Source organism: Pteronotus mesoamericanus, unplaced genomic scaffold (assembly GCF_021234165.1).
Source record: "Pteronotus mesoamericanus isolate MK-2021 breed Mesoamerican mustached bat unplaced genomic scaffold, CSHL_Meso_final contig_164, whole genome shotgun sequence".
Classification (NCBI taxonomy): domain Eukaryota; kingdom Metazoa; phylum Chordata; class Mammalia; order Chiroptera; family Mormoopidae; genus Pteronotus; species Pteronotus mesoamericanus.
In genome coordinates, this window is record NW_026555065.1 from 9,551,499 (window position 1) to 9,571,401 (window position 19,903).

At 42.0% G+C, this 19,903-nt stretch overlaps 1 protein-coding gene across 1 annotated transcript in view; it reads right to left on the reverse strand.

The window, feature by feature from the left end:
• The window catches only part of LIPC (lipase C, hepatic type), a 129,221-nt gene extending 110,415 nt beyond the window's left edge, over positions 1–18,806 (reverse strand). The window contains exon 1 of the mRNA XM_054565360.1: positions 18,678–18,806. Within this exon, the coding sequence (XP_054421335.1) occupies positions 18,678–18,762 (85 nt within the window). The 5' untranslated portion in view covers positions 18,763–18,806. The remainder of the gene's footprint in view (positions 1–18,677) is intronic.
• Between the last annotated feature and the right edge of the window lie 1,097 nt (positions 18,807–19,903).

Sequence of the window (19,903 nt, forward strand, 5' to 3'; positions counted from 1 at the left end):
GTGACACTGTAAGTGTCGTAAGGTCATAGTGCAATGCATTGCTCCTGTGTTTGTGGTTATGCTGATGTAAATGAACCTACTGTGTTGCCAGTCATATAAAAGTATAACATATACATTATGCATAGTTACTAATACTTGCTAATGATAACAAACAACTGTTACTGGCTTATGCATTTAATAGAGTGTACTCTTTCTACTTATAAAAAAGTTTTCTATAAAATAGTATGCCATGTTCCACTAGCAGCAGCCTCATACATCTTGTGTTTACTACATCTCTTGATTGCATCATTTTCTCTTGTGCTTGATTTACTCTCCTATTGTTTTGCTATGTAGGTTGTAGCTTAGGAGTGATAGGCTGTACCAAATAGCCCAAGTGTGTAGTAGGCCAGACCATGCAGGTTTGTGTAAGTGCAATCTATGATGTCCCTACAATGACAAAATCACCTAATGACACATTTCTCAGAACTTAGGCTTGTTGTTAAGCAGTGCCTGATTATATTAATATATTCATATATTAATATATAATAAAAGAGAGACAGAGATACAGAGAAATCAAATGGTACTACAAAACACACATATATAGACATACATATATATATGTATATATGTATGTCTATATATATATATGGAGAGAAAGCCAATATACTAACTGTTAACAATTATTGAGTCTATCTGTAGGGAATGTGATAATTCATTGAATCATCCTTTCAACTTTTTCTGTACTTGAACACTTTTGTAATAAAGAGTGGGGAGAATATCAGGAATATTATATGAATCAGGTGAGTGTTAAATGGGACAAAGACTTAGTAAATAGTAGATGCTTACAAATGTTTGTTTCATGACCGGCAATGGATAGTTGCCAAGTACATCCACATATATGGTCTCCATTCACCCTCAGAACAACTTTGTGCAGGTCTCTACTAATCACCCCATTTCCTAGTGGAGTCTTGGAGACCTCAGTGATTTGCCCAATGTCCCCTGCTGGTAAGTGATGCAGCTGGGACTAAGGCCCAGATTTTTAGACTCCAAATCCAGTTCTCTTTTGTCATGCAGAGATCCCTTCAGGAGTCCATGGTTCAATCCCTGCCTGTGCCAGGGACTGAGAGCCCCAATGTACAGAGGAGCTCCGGCACTTCTCTGCTCAGTCATCCTTGTCCTTGGGCATTCCTTCCTCCTTTTGGGTTCTGCAAGGGATCATGGGAAGGGATGCAGGCTCCCAGGCAAAGATGGCAGCTGACCTTGGTCCTTTCCCCTTGGCTGGGGCTAGAGTGAGTCTAGCCAATGGCCTGCTTAGAGCAGCCTGTGTGGGAAGATTCCCCCTCTCAAGGCCAGAGAGCGCTCTGTGTGGACTCACAGAGAACACCTGCCTGGGAAGAGCATCATTCCTTCAGGCGCCCTGCCAGGGGGCGTTTTATCACCTACTGGCAACATGAGCCAGATAAATGGCTCCTTCTTGGTCTCCTGCCCATTATTGCTTGTGCTGCCAGAAGTCTTAATCATGCTGTTGAAAGAGGCTGAGCCCCTCCACCACTAGGTGCCAGCTGGCTCCTGTGCCCCTTGGCAGGGCTATGGCTTCCTGCACACCCACAGCAAAGGCCCCTGTTTGGGCCTCGTTCAGAGTGCGCAGACTTACTACTCACTTTCCAATCTCATGCATATTTATAAGCCTCTCTTTCTAATTCTCAAGCCCTTGGGGAGTTGCTAAAGCTCAAATAGAACAATGATGTATCTGTGGTGTCCCCAGGGTCCCCAGTGCCTGGCCCAGTACCCGGGTCAGAGCAGGGTCTTGAAAGTCTTTGCTGGATGTAATGGGAAGAATTTGCCATCCCCGCACTCCCTCCCTGCTCATTTCATGTGTTGAAGTGCTACCCTCAGTACATCAGAGTGTGACTGCTTTGGAGATAGCGAATTTAAAGAGGTCATTGCGACGGGCAGGGGAGTGAGCTGTAATCCCATGTGACTGGTGACCTTACAAGAAGAGGTTAGTATACAGACAGGCACAGAGGGTCGATTATGTGAAGATAAAGAGAAGACAGCCATCTACAAGCCAGGGAGAGAAGCCTCAGGAGAAATCAACCCTAACAACACCTTGATCTCAGACTTCTAACCTCCAGAATTGTGAGGTTAATAGTAGATAGTAGATGCTTACAAATGTTTGTTTCATGACCAGCAATGCATAGTTGCCAAGTGCATCCTCATATATGGTCTCCATTCACCCTCAGAACAACTTTGTGCAGGTCGCTAATAATCACCCCATTTGGTTGCACCAAAAATGCAGAACAACTTTGTGCAGGTCTCTAATAATCACTCCTGAAAATACATTTTTTGTTTGACCCACTCAGTGGTCATTTGTTATGGCAGCTCCAGCAAACTAATACACCAAATGAATGTTGAATGTGCTAGAGTCCGACCATAAGACCTGGCCCAGAGCTGGTGTGTGGCTAAACCTGTGAGTAAATCCGTTTGCTGAGTGTGGACTTCCCTGCCTGAATGGCTCACTCGGACGCGTCCCTTGTGAGTGGGTAGGATGACCCCACCCTCCCTCATGAGTCTCTTTTCCAGCTCTTCCTGCTTCGGCATCACCTACCCTGATCATGAATCTCAGGTATGGGGATCCCTCTGTGTGCCACAAAGGTGGTGGCTAGGGCATGAACAACAACACAGCAAGAGGATCTACTCATGGAATAATTGCAAGACCCCTGTCACAGGCAGGAGGGAGTCTTGTGAAGGGAGATTTCTCAGGGGTTGTCTGGACGCGGCCACCAGGCCACAAAGAAGCCATGGAGTGTCCAGCTCAGGTGACCCTGACCTAAAGAATTTTTAGGTGATGAAAAACATGTTAGCCTTGGTGCTTATTTCACAGGGTGTTTGCATGGATTAAGTGAAAAAAAAAAAAATACCTAGAGCATTTGACACATTTAAAAGTTTTGAAAAGTAGTAGTTGCTATTATTTCATCATATTGGTCCTACTCAATTAAAGCAATGTAAGAGTTTCTTTCTAAAAAGCATCAAATATGTCGTCATTATTAGTACTTGATCGAAAGCTGAGGTGTCTGGCTATGAGTATAACAACATTGGGAAAGAAATGGCCTAAACGTCATTTATGGCTTGGATTACTCTTATTGAATCTGAGACAGAATTGCGACTTTGTCTTCCTGGTGTCTGGGAGCCTTTGAGTCCCTCAAAGCAACAAAGTCACACAGGGGTTAAGACAGGGGGCAATGTCTCCTGTTTAAAGTGGATAGAACTCTGCGTTTCTATTTCTGTCCCCAGTCAATGTTCAAATAGCTGACATCAGATGAGGCAGCTGTTAAAGATCTCAGGGCACTGCGATGGCTTCTCAGTGAGCCGTGCTGACACCCAGTGCTGAGAGGGACCCACGCACACTACTCGTGGGGAGTCAGAAGCACAGAAGGTGAAGGCAGCTGCCCGAGGCTGTGCAGCCAGCACTGCGCTGTAGCCAGACCTCAAGATATTACCTGAGTTTCTTGGTGTGTCAGAAAACAAAAATGCAACAACAACCAAAACCAGCGCTGCTCACTGCCGGACCATGACGAACCCAACCAAAGATAATGCTCATAGAATAGAAACAATGTGCCACGAGGACCCTCCATATCTGTGTTCACAACAAGAAAGAGAGCAGGCCCCTCTGAGGCTGAAAACCTGACTGAACAGCCTGCTCTTGGACTAACACGAGTGGCTGCTGCACCTGCGCCAGGGCTGGCTGTGGCCCCGCCGCCATCTTCCTGCCTGCTGGATCACTATGGATTAAACCAAGCAAGAATGAGTTGACGATAATTACTTAATTAAACAGTAATTAATAGAATTATGAAGGAACCCAATTATTGAATTGTTCACCCCCCACCCTTTGACAGACTCCAGTCTGGAACTGCTCATGCTTCCCCAACCCTTCCTGGTCTTGGCAACACCGCCCAAGTCTCCTAAGAAACCCCTCTCAGCCCTTGGTGCTGGGGTGTCCCTGGGTTTCTCTGAAGTATGTCCTCCTTGCTGCAGTGAGCTGAATGAACCTTACTTCCACTCGACTTTGAGTTTGTCCCTGGTGGTCTTTGATTGGTGAACTTTCACATCTGTGAAATGGTTATAATAATAGCTGCCTCCTATTCTTTTAGAGGGAGAATGTAGGAAGCAAATGGTATCCTGCAGGTGGGAAGGGAATTTTAGAGCTGAAATAGCTATAGCTCTATAAGCTAGTATGATGTGGAATTTCCAAATTGTTCCCTTACGAGTACATTCGATACTCGTCGTTAATTTGTTCCGGAATTCATGACCAGTGCCGAAACCAATGAGTACTGACGCATTTTCTCTTGTAGGGCAGCATCAAGACTCATATAAGGTCTAGCAAGGGTGACAAGTCCCAAGCAAGTGCTGAAACTTTTTTTTCCTCATCAAAATGCAACGAGTTCAGGGTTTGATGAGTTCTAAAGCCAATGGATACCGAGGTATGACTGTCCTTTCTAAATGGAAGGTTCCTCTTGAAGCATCTTCTATTTTGTGTTCCTGCCTGAGTTTCCTTAGTGTAAATCTCTCCTCCAACTTTGTGTTAGGAGTAACAATTAACAAGAAAACTTCAAAGAGACGTGCTCATGGCCAGGGCCTGCCTGGCAGGAAGAACTGAGTGTCTGCAGGTGCCAGCCAGGTGAGGTGGCAGAGCTGGTGACTTTGAGCCCCACCTCTGCCTTTTCTTGTTGATAATATTGCTTTCTATCAGGGAGTGGCTGGGGTGTGAGCCAGGCTGGGATGTAAAGCAATCTACGGAGCAGGAGAAGCAGCCAGCAAATGTGTCCCTCCTTTTCACAAACACCAACCTCAGCGGTGGCCTCTGGCCCCGCTGGTCCTGTGGGAGTTTGCAAACTCCTCAGCATGGCCTTTGAGGCCCTCTCCTCTAGCCACTTTTTTTTGTGTCCTGCTCTGGGCCACAGCAAATGTCTCAGGGATTCCCAATTTCATTATCTGTTTTTCAAGCCTGCAAGACTGGTTCATGCTTTTCCTTCTGCTCAAACTTCTTTTCCTTTAATGTTCAACTCCAATTCCTCTATGAGGGCTCCTCAGCTAACCTCTCCTGTCTGAGGGCCTTGGAATGTTTTGTGCCTAAGTGTGCACTTATCACATTATGTTGAAATTATGCAACTACCAATTTCTAATCTAAACTCTCTCTCTCTCTCTCTCTCTCACACACACACACACACACACACACACACACACACACACACACACACACACACACAGAGCTGCAGGACCCCATCAGCTGAGTAGGTCCTTGATGAATGGAAGCCTGCTTTTTCCTTTTTGTATCCTCAGGGACACACGTTTGTACTGACCGTGGGACCTGCTATATTGTATGTGGTTAATAAATGCTGTAATTTGTTGCTGCTGATCTTGTTATGCTGCAGTATAAAGCGCAGTATTGTTTTCAGTATTTTTGTTTTTCTTGGGGTGAAGAAGCGGGAACATTTGTCACTGGAAAGTTTTTTGCAATCAGAGAAAGGCTAGTCCTAGTCAATTGAGAATCACAGGCTCTGCCCAGCTTTTGGTAATGCCCAGCTCATATGAAAAGAATTTTCTTGATCTTATTTTCAAGGAGTGGTTTGGCATGGATGGTTAATTAGTTATTGCAATTGGTATTTTTCCACCAATTATAACTTGGGAATTTTTGTCATTTCAAGAATCACTCTTTTCAGCATGATGATATTTTATTTTAGGGAAATAAATTGTCACAATATCTTTGGGTTTTATATCACTTCGGATATGGCTACCCCTGAGGGAGGTCGCTACACAGGATCAATAGATGCTGGTACTCCTCCCCCACCCCCCACCAGGACACTCAGGCTTGCAGCCAGGTTTGCCCTGGAGGCTTGCATTGTTTCCGAGGAGGCCTGAGTTCAAGTTTTGCCACTAACTATCTAATTTTGGTTTTTAGTGGTTATCAAGGTGTGGCCCTCAAGGTGTTGACATCAGACCTCTCAGCACTTGGGAACTTGTTAGAAATGCAAATTTCCGGATCCACTCCAGGCCCACTGAGTTAAAAACTCTGCAGACTGGGCCCAGAAATCTTATTTTAATAAAACTTATTTATTTTACAAATAAATAAAATTTAATAAAATCTTATTTGAATAAGCTTCTGATGCACACCAAAGTTCAAGAACCTCTAATCTAGTCAAACCCCTTTGTTATATCATTTTGACATAAATTTATTTTTAATTATTCAAATCGTTAAAGCAAATATACTTTAAACATAAAATTATATAAAATTTGGAGGAGATAAATATTCTGATATAAACTCAACTGAAGCATCAACATTTTTGTACATTTTCTTTTAGCATTTTATTCTCAAATACATGTTTTTAGAGATGTGATCATAGGACCCACACACTTAGACATACTGCTTTTATAGCTTCATAAGAACCATTTTTAATGGCCCCACATTCCACCACACCCCTGAATGTGAACTTGTATATGTGGAAGTGAAATGCTGTGGACTGACAAGGAGGCCTCCCCTTTGATGCATTTGATCTCCTTCCATTTACTTCCTTCTCCTACCATCCCCTCAAGCCCACTGTGGAAAAATGAAACTATGAGTGTTTCTGGAAATAGAGCCATGAACTGAGAGGAAAAGAAGGTTGGCCCAACAGTCTTGAGCTTTCCAGGGTCTTCCAGAACCCTGGGTTCTCCCAAACCTGAAATCCTCCGCTAAACCCTTGAAGCAGCTGGGACGTCAATGTGCTACCTGGTGGTCATATCTAAGAATTACACCTTCTCTGGAGAAGCACGGCTGGCGGGAACAACTGGAGCATGAGCCCCAGGTACCCGCAGACCCACCTTACGATAGCAGCGCCACTCTCCGCAGGTCTGGCTGGGCTCTCACTCATTGCTCTGGTTTTCACATATGTACTGAAGTCTGGCCATGACCCTCAGCCTGCTTGGCAGGGGCCATATGTCCTGCCTGCCCCTGGCCAGCCCCTTTCCTTATGGGCTGAACCCAATCTCTGGCAGTGAGTGTCCCACTCTGAAATGGATACCCTCCTTGGAACCAGCATACAGCCACCTTCCTGGCAGCGAGAACTGATTGCTGTGTCCCCTGACGTGTCTGGACCCCATGGATATCAAGGACACTGAGGGCTGAGGTCGGGGGTGGTAATGTATCCTCGGAGAATGTAACTAAGACTGCTCAGTCCTGTCTTGTAAACTGCGCTAAATTTGGCAAACCTGTGTCCCAGTCCCTCTTCTCCTCCCCTCTCCCTGCTCACTTGCCTACGAGGACCCAGCATGCCTTGCAGCACAGTGGCAGCTGGGATGGAAAACACGGCAGTGGGAAGGCAGTAAGTGGGGACTTGGTACTGTACAGTTGACTGTTGGCTGGATCATTCAGTGATTCATGTGTTCGGGTCAGCTTAAAGGCCCAGTTCTTTCGACAATCAGCCCTCTCAGTTACTCTCTGAAAAATGGACTATTCACTGGGCCAACATTAAAGATATGGGTTTAAGTCCTGAGTGCCTTGTGCAGGGCAAGCAGGATGGAAGACTGGCTGCTGTCCTCTCACTTCTGACTTGTCCTCTCACTTCTGGCTCTCTGGGTGTAACACCCTCAGCAGGGCTCCAGACCCGCTCAGCGGCAGGGCCAGGAAGTCTAGCAGAGGGCAGGGAGGATTTCACCAGAATGCTGAGGGCCAACCTTCTGCTGATCCCAGCTTCTTGTACACTCCCAAGTGAAGGAGATCTACTTCTGGATGCCACCTCCAGGGTTGCTCCTGAATGCCTCCTGCAAAGGTGGAGTCATTCCTGTCAGGAATGTGCAAGCCCTGCTGGGGGAATAATTCTGACCTATAATGTCTGTGCCTATGAGGATGGGTAGGGTGGCAAGGCTTAAGAGACAGTGAGAGGTCTCTTTCCCAGTGGCCCTCTAGGGACAACAAATTGAGGACCACCTTAATTGCAGATAATCAAGGTCTCTTTAATTTAAATTTTTTCTTTTACATTTAAAAACTTAAAAAAAATTCTCCATGGCCATAAAACTTTTTATATATCTTTAAGTGTATCTTTAATTCCTAGAAATATACAAGCATATAGGTTTTTTAAGTCAATATTTAATAGGTAAGTTATTTAGTCCTGTTTTCCCCCACCTTATCACATATAAAATTTCCTCATATTTATTTATAAAGCTACAAGCTCCATTGTTATTTAACTTTTTAAAGGTCACAGGTCCCTGATAATTTGCCAGAAGTTTTGACCTCTCTCTTTCACTCAAACTGCACATACACACAGCCTTGGGCACCATCCCAGGAGACATTTAGACTCTCAAACCCACCCCTATGCTGGGTCAAGATCACCAGCATTAAACTATGAGTGTCTAAGGGCCAGCATTAAGCCTTTTACTTCTGAATCCGACCATTATTATCCCAAAAATTTTCTTGGAACTTTTAGTGCTGGGTATTTGAAACAATGCTTGTTTACAGGCAGATTAAGTAAAATGCTGGCCCTTCCATCCTTGATGGTTCATGGTTGAGCATTCAAATTGTTCCCAGTTTTGTTGCATTTGTGATCCAGTGTTTCTGTTAGTATCTTCCTATCCCCCTTTTCTTCTTCTTCCCAGAAGGCCTATTTTTGTAAGGCATTTGGGCTAGAAAAACACATGCACTTTATTGACCCTGTGCCTTTGCTTATGTACAAGCAAAGGCTCATTCTCTTTTGTCCAGATTCCACCTTACAAGATGTTGTGCAAAGGCTGCTTCCGCCCAGAAGCCTTCCCACACTCACACTTGTAAGTAAACTCTTGGCATATCTACCCGCTCCCTGTCTTAGTTTGGTTGCTCTAACTAAGTACTATAGACGGGGTCACTTAGAACCAACAGAAATTTATTTCTCAGTTCTGGAGGCTGGAAGGCGGAGATCGGGGTGCCAGCATGGTTAGGTTCTGGTGAGAACCCTCTTCCAGGGGTCCTCACATGGTAGAGAGAGAGCAAGCTCTCTGGGGGTCCCTTTTCTCAGAGTGCTAATGCCATTCATGAAGGCTCCACCTCATGATCAAATTATTTCCCAAAGGGTCCACCTCATAATATCATCATATTGGGGGTTAGGATTTCAACACATACATTTTTCAGGGACAGACACACTCAGTGCATCATATTCTTCTCTAGCGATACTCATTACTTTCCATGTTCTAGCTGAGGAAATTTTATATATAATCTTATCTCCTTTATTAGAATCAGTGGAATACATCATGTATTTAAAACCCAGAATGGATCATTTTACTACCCTTCTGCTCTGTAAGACAAAATTATTTTCAGTGATACTCATGCAAAAATAATAATCACTATTTCTTCATTTGTGCTTTAGTTTTACAGCAATGAAGTTTAAAAAAGAATACATTTCAACTTTAAAGATACTCAAATGCATTAAAAGTACTTCCTATAAGAACAAAATTTTTTACTTATCAAACAAAATGTGATACCTCACAATTCTCTATACAATATGTTTTACTGTTTTAAATGTTAAACACAAAAACCCTAAGTGGTCACATAGGATAACAGAATTGAAGTTCTAGGTTCTGTTTCTTTGTCTTTGCAATCACTGTGCTATCACTTTTTACTTTGTTTATGCGCAAGAACATGCAGTAAGGGCCACAGAACTGAAGACATAGGACATAAGTGAGTTGGGAAGACTCTGAGTCATTACACATTTCATCTTGCAATGAACACACAGTGAGGGGTCAAATGATTAACTGCGAGTTCACTAAATTATCTATGATGGAGAACATATTATTTATTAAACGTTAATAAAATGTGATCATTGAAGTTTACATATAGATTAATGAAACTCAACGGAAACCACAGCAGTTGTTTACAATGTTGACAAAAAAAATATTTTGGAGGGGAGTAACTTTATTTGTGTCCCTGATATTAGTTGGAATTGTGATAATGAAAGGAAAGTCAACTTTAGCAAGTTCTAACATTGTACTTACATCCCCTATGGACGATGGTCCCTTATTGCCAGCCTTCAGGACAGATGGCTCCCACCTCCCAACCCTTGACCTGACACTAGGCCTGTAGAGTGCCGGGATCGGCTGTGTGGTCCACTGATGTGCAGTCTCTGCTGCATGAACACAGCAGTTGAGTGTGGGCTTTGGCCCCAGTGGGATCTCCCAGGGTGTCCTCCCTTTTCCTATACGAGGCTGAATTTCTTCATGTACTTCAAACAAAGCAACATACCACAACAGACTGAATATAGAAACAGATCCATTAAACTGTCTTCGATTAAGCAGACATTAAAGAAATTTCTTAGTAAAGAAGTGTTGCTCTTCTGACTCACATTTTTTTGTTGTTGTTTGAAAAGTACATTATTTTTCATAATATCATGTTATACATGTTAATATGTGATGAATTTGTTATTATTTTTAAAAGCATTAAAATTTTAAAACTTTGGAAGGTCCAAGATGGCAGAGGAGTAAGTGGAAGCTACACTAACCTCCTACCAGGACCAATCTGGAATTACAACTAAACTATAGACAAATCATCTTGAATAACCAACTGAACACTAGCTGGAGAGAAACCTTATAACCATGGACAGACAGAAGAAAACACTTCACCACAACGTGATTGGAAGGGAGTGTGAAGCAGACGTGAGAGGGCTGGCTGGGCTCCCATGGGCAGAAGCCCACATGCAGGAGGGATATTCCAGTAGCTGGAGGGAACTCCCTGAGAAGTGTGGGATCTAAACCCCAAGGTGGGCTCCCCAGTCTACAGGACCAGAGCCAGAAAGGGACACAGATAACATCTAGCTGCGAAAAGCAGCAGGGGCTCTGTCAGCCAACGGGACATGGCTGGAGGTGAAGAGAGCCTCTTAAAGAGCCAAAGCACAAAATTTTGTTTGCAGCCACTTATTGTGGGTGCTGGAAAAAGGAGGACAGAGTGGACTAGAGATGCTTGAGGAAAGTCTGAGGTTAGTGGCTCAGGGGAGAGAACCGAGGGATCAGCTGGCAGGATCCATGTGCTGAGTCATTCCCCATACTACAGAGGCCATATTTCTTGGGCAGAGCACTCCTTTCTGAGTGGCATCAGCCTGAGAGGAAGCAATATCCCCACCTGCAAGAATTACTCTGCCCCACCCTGTAGTGCATAAGCCTGACTGCTGATCAAAGCTTGATTAAATTAACAAATGATTGACTTAATGGCTGATTAGTTTAACATCTAAGGTGGCAAATACAAGGAAGCAGACAAAATGGGAAGACAAAGTAACAAACCACATATGAAAGAACAAGATAATTTTCCAGAAGAACTAGATGAAATTTAGGTAAGCAATTTATCAGATAGAGAGTTTAGAGTAATGTTTATAAGGATACTCAACAGCATGAAAAAAGACATAGAAACCATAAGAAAAATCAGTCAGAAATAAAGAATGCAATATCTGAGATAAATAACACACTGGAAAGAATAAACAGTAGGTTAGATGAAGCAGAGGATCGAATTGGTGTTTTGGAGGACAAGGTAGAAAAAGACAATCAGGCAGAGCAGCATAAAGAAAAAAGAATTTAAAAACATGAGGAGAGCTTAAGAAACATTTTAGACAACATGAAACATAACAACATCCACATCATGAGAATACCAGAAGGCGAAGAGCATGAGCAAGGGACTGAGAACCTATTTTGAGAAATAATGACAGAAAACTTCCCTAATCGGGTATAGGAAAAAGTCACACAAGTCCAGGAAGCTCAGTGAGTTCCAAACAAGTTGGTCTCAAGGAGGCCTACACCGAGACAATTAAAATGACAAGGCTTAAAGATAAGGAGAGAATCCTAAAAGCCGCAAGAGAAAAACATGTAGTAACCTATAATGGAGCACCAATTACACTGTCAGCTGATTACTCATCAGAAACACTTCAGGCCAAAAGGGAGAGGAGGGAAATATTCAAGGTGATGAAAAGCAAGGACCTACAACCAAGGGTACTTTACCCAGCAAGGCTATCATTTAAAATTGAAGGAGAAATAAGGAGCTTCCCAAACAAGCAAAAGCTAAAGGAGTTTCTTAACACCAAATCAGTACTGCAACAAATATTACATGGCTTGCGTGAAGAGGAAGAAGAAGAAAAAAGAAGTAGGAGGAAGAAGAAGAAGGAGAAGGAGGAGGAGGAGAAGGGAAAAAAACCAGGAAAACAGTTTAACAATAAAATGGCACTATATATGTTATCTATCAATAATCACCTTAAATGTAAATGGTAAATGCTCTGACAAAAGACAGAGGGTAGCTTATTGGATAATAAAACAAGACCCATATATATGTTGCTTCCAAGAGACCCATCTCAGATTGAAAGATATACACAGACTAAAAGTAAATGGTTGGAAAAGATATTGCATGCAATGGAAAAGAAAAAAAGCTGGAGTAGCAGTACTTATATCTGACAAAATAGACTTTAAAACAAAGTCTACAGTAAGAGACAAAGAAAGACACAACATAACAATAAAAGGAACAATCCAACAAGAGGATATAGCTCTAGTAAACATTTGTGCACCCAACATAGGAGCATCTAAATATGTAAAGCAAACCTTGACGGACATAAAAGGAGAGATAGAAATACAGTCATAATTGGGATTTTAAGACCCCATTGACTTCAATGGTTAGATCTTCCAGGCAGGAAATCAACAAGGAGACAGTGGCCTTAAACGACACACTAGATCAAATGGATTTAATTGATATCTTTAGAGCATTTTACACCAAAGCAGCAGAATATACCCACTTTTCAAATGCACATGGAATGTTTTCCAGGAGGGACCACATGCTAGGACATAAAACAAGTCTCAATAAATTTAAGAGGATTGAAATCATATCAAACACCAGGGATGTCCACTTTCACCTCTCTTATTCAACATAATGCTGTAAGTCATAGCCACAGCAATCAGACAAGAAGAAGAAATAAAAGACATCCAAATTAGAAAGGAAGAAGTAGATAAACTGTCTTTATTTAGAGATGGCATGATACTGTACATGGAGAACGCCAAAGATTCCACCAAGAAACTACTAGAATTGATAAATGAATTCAGCATAGTAGCAGGATACAAAATTAATATTCAGAAGTCAGTTGTATTTTTATATGTTAATAACAAACTAACAGAAAGGGAAATTAAGAAAACGATCTCATTCACAATTGTTTCATAAAGAATAAAATACCTAGAAATAAACCTAACCAGGGCCGTAAAAGACCTGTACTTGGAAAATTATAAGACCCTGAAGAAAGAAACTGAAGAAGGTACAAATAAGTGGAAGCACATACCATATTCATGGATAGGAAGAATTAAGACCATTAAAATGTCTATACTACACAAAGCAATCTGTAGTTCCTGTCAAAATTCCTATAAAAAACAATTCTTATCAAAATTCCAATGATGTTTCTCACAGAAATAGAATCAATACCTCAAAAATTTATATGGAACCACAAAGGCCCTGCATAGCAACAGCAATCCTGAGAAAGAAGAACAAAGTTGGAGGAGTCACACTACCTAATATCAAACTATACTACAAGGTCATAGTAATCAAAACATCATGGTACTAGCATAAAAACAGACACATAGATTGATGGAACAGAATAGAGAGCCCAGAAATAAACCCACACCTTTATATTTGACAGAGGAAGCAAGCACATACAATGGGCTAAAGATAGCTAATTCAATAAATGGTTTAGGGAAAATTGGACAGATGTATGCATAAAAATGAAACTATACTACCTTCTTACACCAAACACAAGAATAAATTCAAAATGGATCAAAGACTTAAATGTTAGAGCTGAAACCATAAAAATTCTAGAGGAAGATATAGGCAACAAAATCTCAGACATTGCTCATAGAAAATTTTTATTGGATATATCTCCCCAGGCAAGGGAAACAAAAGAAAAAATAAACAAATGAGACTTCATCAAACTAAAATTTTTTGCACAGCAAAGAAAATCATCAACAAAATAAAAAGACAACCCACAAAATGGAAGAACATATTCACTGATACATCTGATAAAGTGTTAATATCCAAAATTTATAAAGTACTTACAATACTCAACAACAACCCCCGCCCCCCAACAACCCAATTAAAAAATGGGCAAAGGACTGGAATAGACACCTATCCAAAGAAGACATACAGATGGCCAATAGACATATGAAAAGATGCTTAACGCCATTAATCATCAGCAAAATGCAAATAAAAACCACAATGAGATACCATCTCACATCTGTCAGAATGGCTATCATCAATAACTCAAAAAACAAGTGCTGGCAAGAATGTGGAGAAAGGGGAACCCTTTTGCACTGTTCGTGGGAATGCAGACTGGTGCAGCCACAATGGAAAGCAGTAAGGAGATACTTCAAAAAATTAAAAATGGATTTGCCTTTTGATCCAGCAATCCCACTTCTAGAAATATAACCAAAGGAACCCAAAACACCAATTCGAAAGAACACAAGCACACCTGTGTTCATAGCAGTGTTATTTACAATTGCCAAGGTATGGAAACAGCTCAAGTGTCCATCAATAAATGAGTGGATAAAACAACTATGGGACATTTTCACAATGAAATTCTACTTTGCCATAAAAAAGAAGAAGATTTTACCCTTCGCAACAGTATGGATGGACCCGGAGAGGATTATGTTAAGTGAAATAAGCCAGTCAGAGAAGGACAAATGCCATATGATTTCACTCATATGTGGAATCTAATGAAGAAACTGAACTAACAAGCAAAACAGAGACAGACTTATAGATGGAGAGCAGATGACGGCTAGTTGGGGTAGGGGGGTAGGTTACAGGATGGAGGGGTTGAGCAAAGGAGAGAAAAGGACTCATGGACATGGATGACAGCTGTGGTGACAGGGTGTACGTAGACTAACTGGTAAAGGAAGAAAATATAATAAAGATTTTTTAAAAAGGAAGAATGGTACCACAATGTTCTCTCCTACCTGAGGATGTACACGGGGGCCCTGCAGGTTGTTAGCCTGCGCTTTGCAAGAATGCATGGGTACAGAAAGGATATCCGACAGTGGCAGAGCTCCTGATTGAAATCTGATGTGTGCACAGAAATACTTGACCCTCATCCTGGGAAGATCAGGGGAGGAGCTCTGAAAAGATTTCTCAGACAAAGTGCCAAGTGTCAGCAGCTAAATGCTAAATCTGCCATTTCTATTGTCTTCTCCAGCAGACAAAGAAGGAATTTCTCTAATTGTCCTTTTCTGCTTTCATCCACCATATGCTTCAATTATGACAATAAGACAGTGGCAAATATCATTCCATTTTCTTTACTGTTGACAACAAGAAATTACCTACAAAACTGAGAGCAGCTAAAAAGGTAAGATGCACTGAGATAACTTCTCTTAGAATGCCAAAGGGACTGTGACAATAGAGAGGGAAGAGAGAGCAAAGCACAGGGGAATGTCCATCTTTAGTAGTATTTTTTGAAATTATCTTTGTGTCAAGAACAGAAATAACACTGAGACTGATAGGGGAACTCAAGAGTTAAAGATTTTAGCTTCAATTATAGTTGATAGACTTACGTGGTTAACGCATGTGGAAAGCTGTTATTCCAGGAACTGGAATGCATGACCTATGTGACCCCAGGAGGTCAGCGAGCAATTCAACCTTTGTGCCCCAGGGGTCATGGAGATGGTGTCTGAGCCATCTTGTCTCAGGGACGGAACTTCATGACACAGATAAAGAATTGCTGATCAGCAGGTAAAGTAGTAGGAAAATTACTGTGGCACTGAAACTCTTATCTGGTTAACCCTTTTCCAAACCCGTTACCTACCCGTTCCTTCTTTCTATAAAAAGGTCAGCTTGAGATGAGATGTTAAGATGGTTTTTGAGGGTGCATATCCCACTCTCTTCAAAAAAAAAAAAAGCTCTCTGAAGTTCAAAATAGTTTTTAAGGATGTGATGGTGTCCTGAGACCAGAAGGTTTGAGAGCTGGTGTATTGTTGCCTGGCCTTATATATGGCAGATGCTTGTGATAAGAGTAACTCAATAAATGGGCTTCAGCTACTTCTAGGATTTGGAAACTGTACCTGGAATTGACACCTGTAGGCAGTGGGGTGAATACCTTGAAGGTGGGGGCTGCAGGGATGTGAGAGCGGCCACTTCCATTTGAAGCAGTGTTGGCCCTGATGGCAACATCAATGCTGGGCCTGGGCATCAGGCAGTGAGGTCTGGGGGTGAGGGTCATGGTAGCTCTCTGCCCTGGGGAGTATCAGGAGGCTCCCCATATCCTGTTTCCCTTAGTGCTGACCAGCAGGAACAACTATCCGAATCTGCCTCCTCGGAGAGGAAGTGAGCAGAAGGGTTTTCTAAGGATTATTGGCTGTCAAATCACTGGGTGTGAGCACAGTAGAGGAAGAGGCCTGGAGCCTCCATCAGACAAGTTACCCTGTAGGTGTCTCTGCCTGCTCAGCCCTGACGCCATGGGACCAAGTTGCTTCACTGCTGGCTTACTTGACTACATGGAGGAAGTGGGACAGAATGTTTGTGCAACTGTGGTGCATACTGGGTACAAAGTCCATTAGTAATGTCATTAATAATATAATAAAGAGAAGTAGGCTGGGTGGGGTAGGGTTATAGGGTCCTTGAAGGAGTTCTTCCTGGCCCATGACTAGTGACAGTTGAAGCTTCGTGTAGACCAGGGTTTCTCAACCTCAGCATTTTGCCCTTGATAATTTATTGTTTGTGGAAGCTGTCCTGTGCATTGTAGGATGTTTAGCAGCATCCCTAGCCTCTAACCACTACATGACAATAATACTTTCTCTCCAGTTGTGGCAACAAAAATGGACATTGCCCAATGTCCCCTGGGAGTGGTTTTGCCCCTGGTTGAGACCACATTATAGGTCCTCATTGACAAGGGATACTTGCTCCCTGGCAGTACCCAAGGAGATAGGCACCAGCCTCATGCTCACAGATCTGGCTCACTCCTTGCAGAAAGAACTCTGCCAAGAGAGTCTGCTCTCAAAGGAACGAGAGGCCTCCTCCTGACCTTGATCTTTTTTCCTAAGGGACACTCCTGTTAATTGTGGCCACTTCCCTCAGCTTTTGGACAAATCAGGTCCTGGGGCAAGCAGCAGCTGACCAGCATGCGGTTAGTGGAGGGCAATCTGGACAACACCCAGCAGCTGGAGGCGGGGCGGGTGGCAGACACCTGCCCTTTGACCTCCACTCAGGCACTGATGGCTTCCAGTCCCTGAGTCACCTCTGAAAACCAGTCTGGGCCAATCAATAGCAGAATAGGTAAACAGACGGTGGTTTTTCACACAATGGAATTCTATAGTGACCAGAAGAAATGAATAACCACTACGCACAGCTGCAGTGATGAGTGTCACCAATTCCAATGTAATGTCAGCGAAAGAAGCCAGAAACAAGAGAGCACATACTGTATGCTTACAGTAACAGAAACTGCCAAAAGAGGCTACTGGGATGCAGGTTCAGATTGCAACAATTTATTAAGCACTTTATGATATAGGCACTTTCGTGTGTGTGTGTGTGTGTGTGTGTGTGTTATGTTTCAATAAAGAAATAAACAAACAAAACAACATTCTGAACCAAAGTTCAGGACAGGCCCTTCAGCAAAATCTCTGTGAACCCAGGGAATAAAAATCATCAGCAATTTTGCCTGTATGGCTCTAAATTAGTATCATCATTTTTAGACATAGCTTTGTAAATGAGATGTGTATGCAAAATAATTAGCATAGTGCTTGGCATACAACATGCTCAGTGGATGATGATAATTAATACTAATAATAAGTTATTAACTGACTTAGGATACAGAATAATAATTAAATACAAAGAATAGCCCTATTTCCTATTTTAAAGGAAAAAAAAGTTTCTGGAATTTTTACGTACATCCTGGTTAGTAAATTCCTAAAGTATTTGGAGCTCCCTCCAAGCATAGTCTTTGAGGAAAGAAAAATATAAACCTCTATTTTAGAATTACTAGCTCCTGATCATTAAATAGCACAAAGACTAAGTCCCAAATGCCAGTCTTATCTGGCCACATTGTTTGGTTCACTTCATATCTATCATTTATTGATCTTATGCACTGTGTAGGAAGCTGGAACCCACCTACCTGGCCAAGCATTTGGATCTTTTTGGCCATCAATATATTTTGTGAACTCACAGACCAAACAGGCATGACTGCTGGTGGATTCCTCAGACTCAGAGTAAAACTTTGGCAAAAACAATAAAGTGTAGAAATTTGTTCAATGATATTTGTGCTTTAGACCTGACTGGAAGCAGGACTCTGCAAATTCCTTTCTCTTCTGAGAGATCTAGCAATTAGACAACCTCAGCAAGATGGAGCATTTCATTGCAAGCTGTGCTTCCCAATTGCAAATTAGATGCTAAATTAACTCTCAGGCAGATCGGAAACTCTTTCAGATTATTCTCCACTGAAGAAGTCTTAAGCAAGACTATTTCTGAATCAGAGAAGCAAGAGGCTTCAGGGCCAGCTGCAAGTGCTTTTAGAAGACTACTACTCCAAAAGCAGTTCCTTAAAATTTCAGTTGTTAGAAAATGCTACATGTCCCTGTGACCTGTGATGCCACCGAGTATGCAATGAAATAAGCTCTGTCTTACACAGCCAAAAACACTTGGACTTTTTGTGACAAACATTAAAAAAAAGAAATCCATGCCTATCTCCAGAGAAAAGACAGGCTCTTACCTAGTCCAAGGCTTTGTCCATGGGCACTTGATTGGATAAAGATGCTCAAAAGCAAGAAAATGGAGAAACACAGGGTACTTTCCATTTCTCCTGTCTCACCCGGGGTCCGAGGTCTTCTGGCTAATTTCTGAAGCTAAAGAGACAAGATTGTCTATTGACAATTTTGTTAAGAAAGGCTGCCCATTAATAATTAACCTTTAAACAAGTTACCTAGTGTTCAGACATTCCTTGCTGCCCCCAACCCAAATCTAAGTGTATCTAATACCAAAAAAAAAAAAAAAAAAAAAAAGAATTTGATTTACAAAAGTGTTTTTTATCCTGATACATGTTGAAAATAAAACATCTTGCCATGTATTCTTACCTTCTTAGCCCAAGGTCACAGTTCCAAATTAATCAATTTAAAGTTAATGTGTTGTGTTTGGAAACCCTATCAAAGGTCAGGGTAGGTGACTCCTACACGGTTGCCTAAGTTCCCCTGACAGAACTGTGAAGAGGTTACAGGCTCATGGCAGTGGTATTTTAAATTGCAGGTTAAGCCCGAAGGAAAAGCAAAGGACTTTGCTATGTGGAGAGCTCCCTTAGACTCTGGTTTCTGTTGAATTCAGCAAACTTGCTGGTGCCTGTGGCCAAAGAGGGGTGGAGCCATATTTCTAAAACTGAAAGGGGCGGAAAACCTCTAACTTCAGTGTAAGAAGGAACAAAGATGCAGAACTGGATGCTTTCGCTGAGACCCTATGGAGAGATGACCCTAGAATGAACACATTTGTCCTCCTGTGTTAATTCATGCTCCAGCTATGAAGAGGACTGAGAAGTGAGGGCACTAGGCAAAACCAGGCAGGGGAAATGCTACTGTGTATGACTCTTTGAACATTCCTTGGGTCTTTAGTTTTATTTTAACTATATTCATTTGTTCAACTTTTTTTTTTTTTTTTTTTTTGCATACCTTCTACATGCAGGCAATGTTCTAGGCACTTTGGATAGACAAACAAACAAAACAGACCAAGATTCCAATCCTCGTGAAGCTTAAGTACTCTTTGGGATGGAAGGAGTCAAATTACAGACAATAGACAAAATGAATAAGAGGTTTATGCAGATTGGTAGAATGCAATGAGAACTAAGGAAAAGAAAAAGTATACCAGAGTTAAAGTGGTGGCGAGAAGGCAGTGATTTTAAACAGAATGATCAGGGTGAGTGTTGTTTAGAAGTTGAAGTTTGAACAAAGGTTT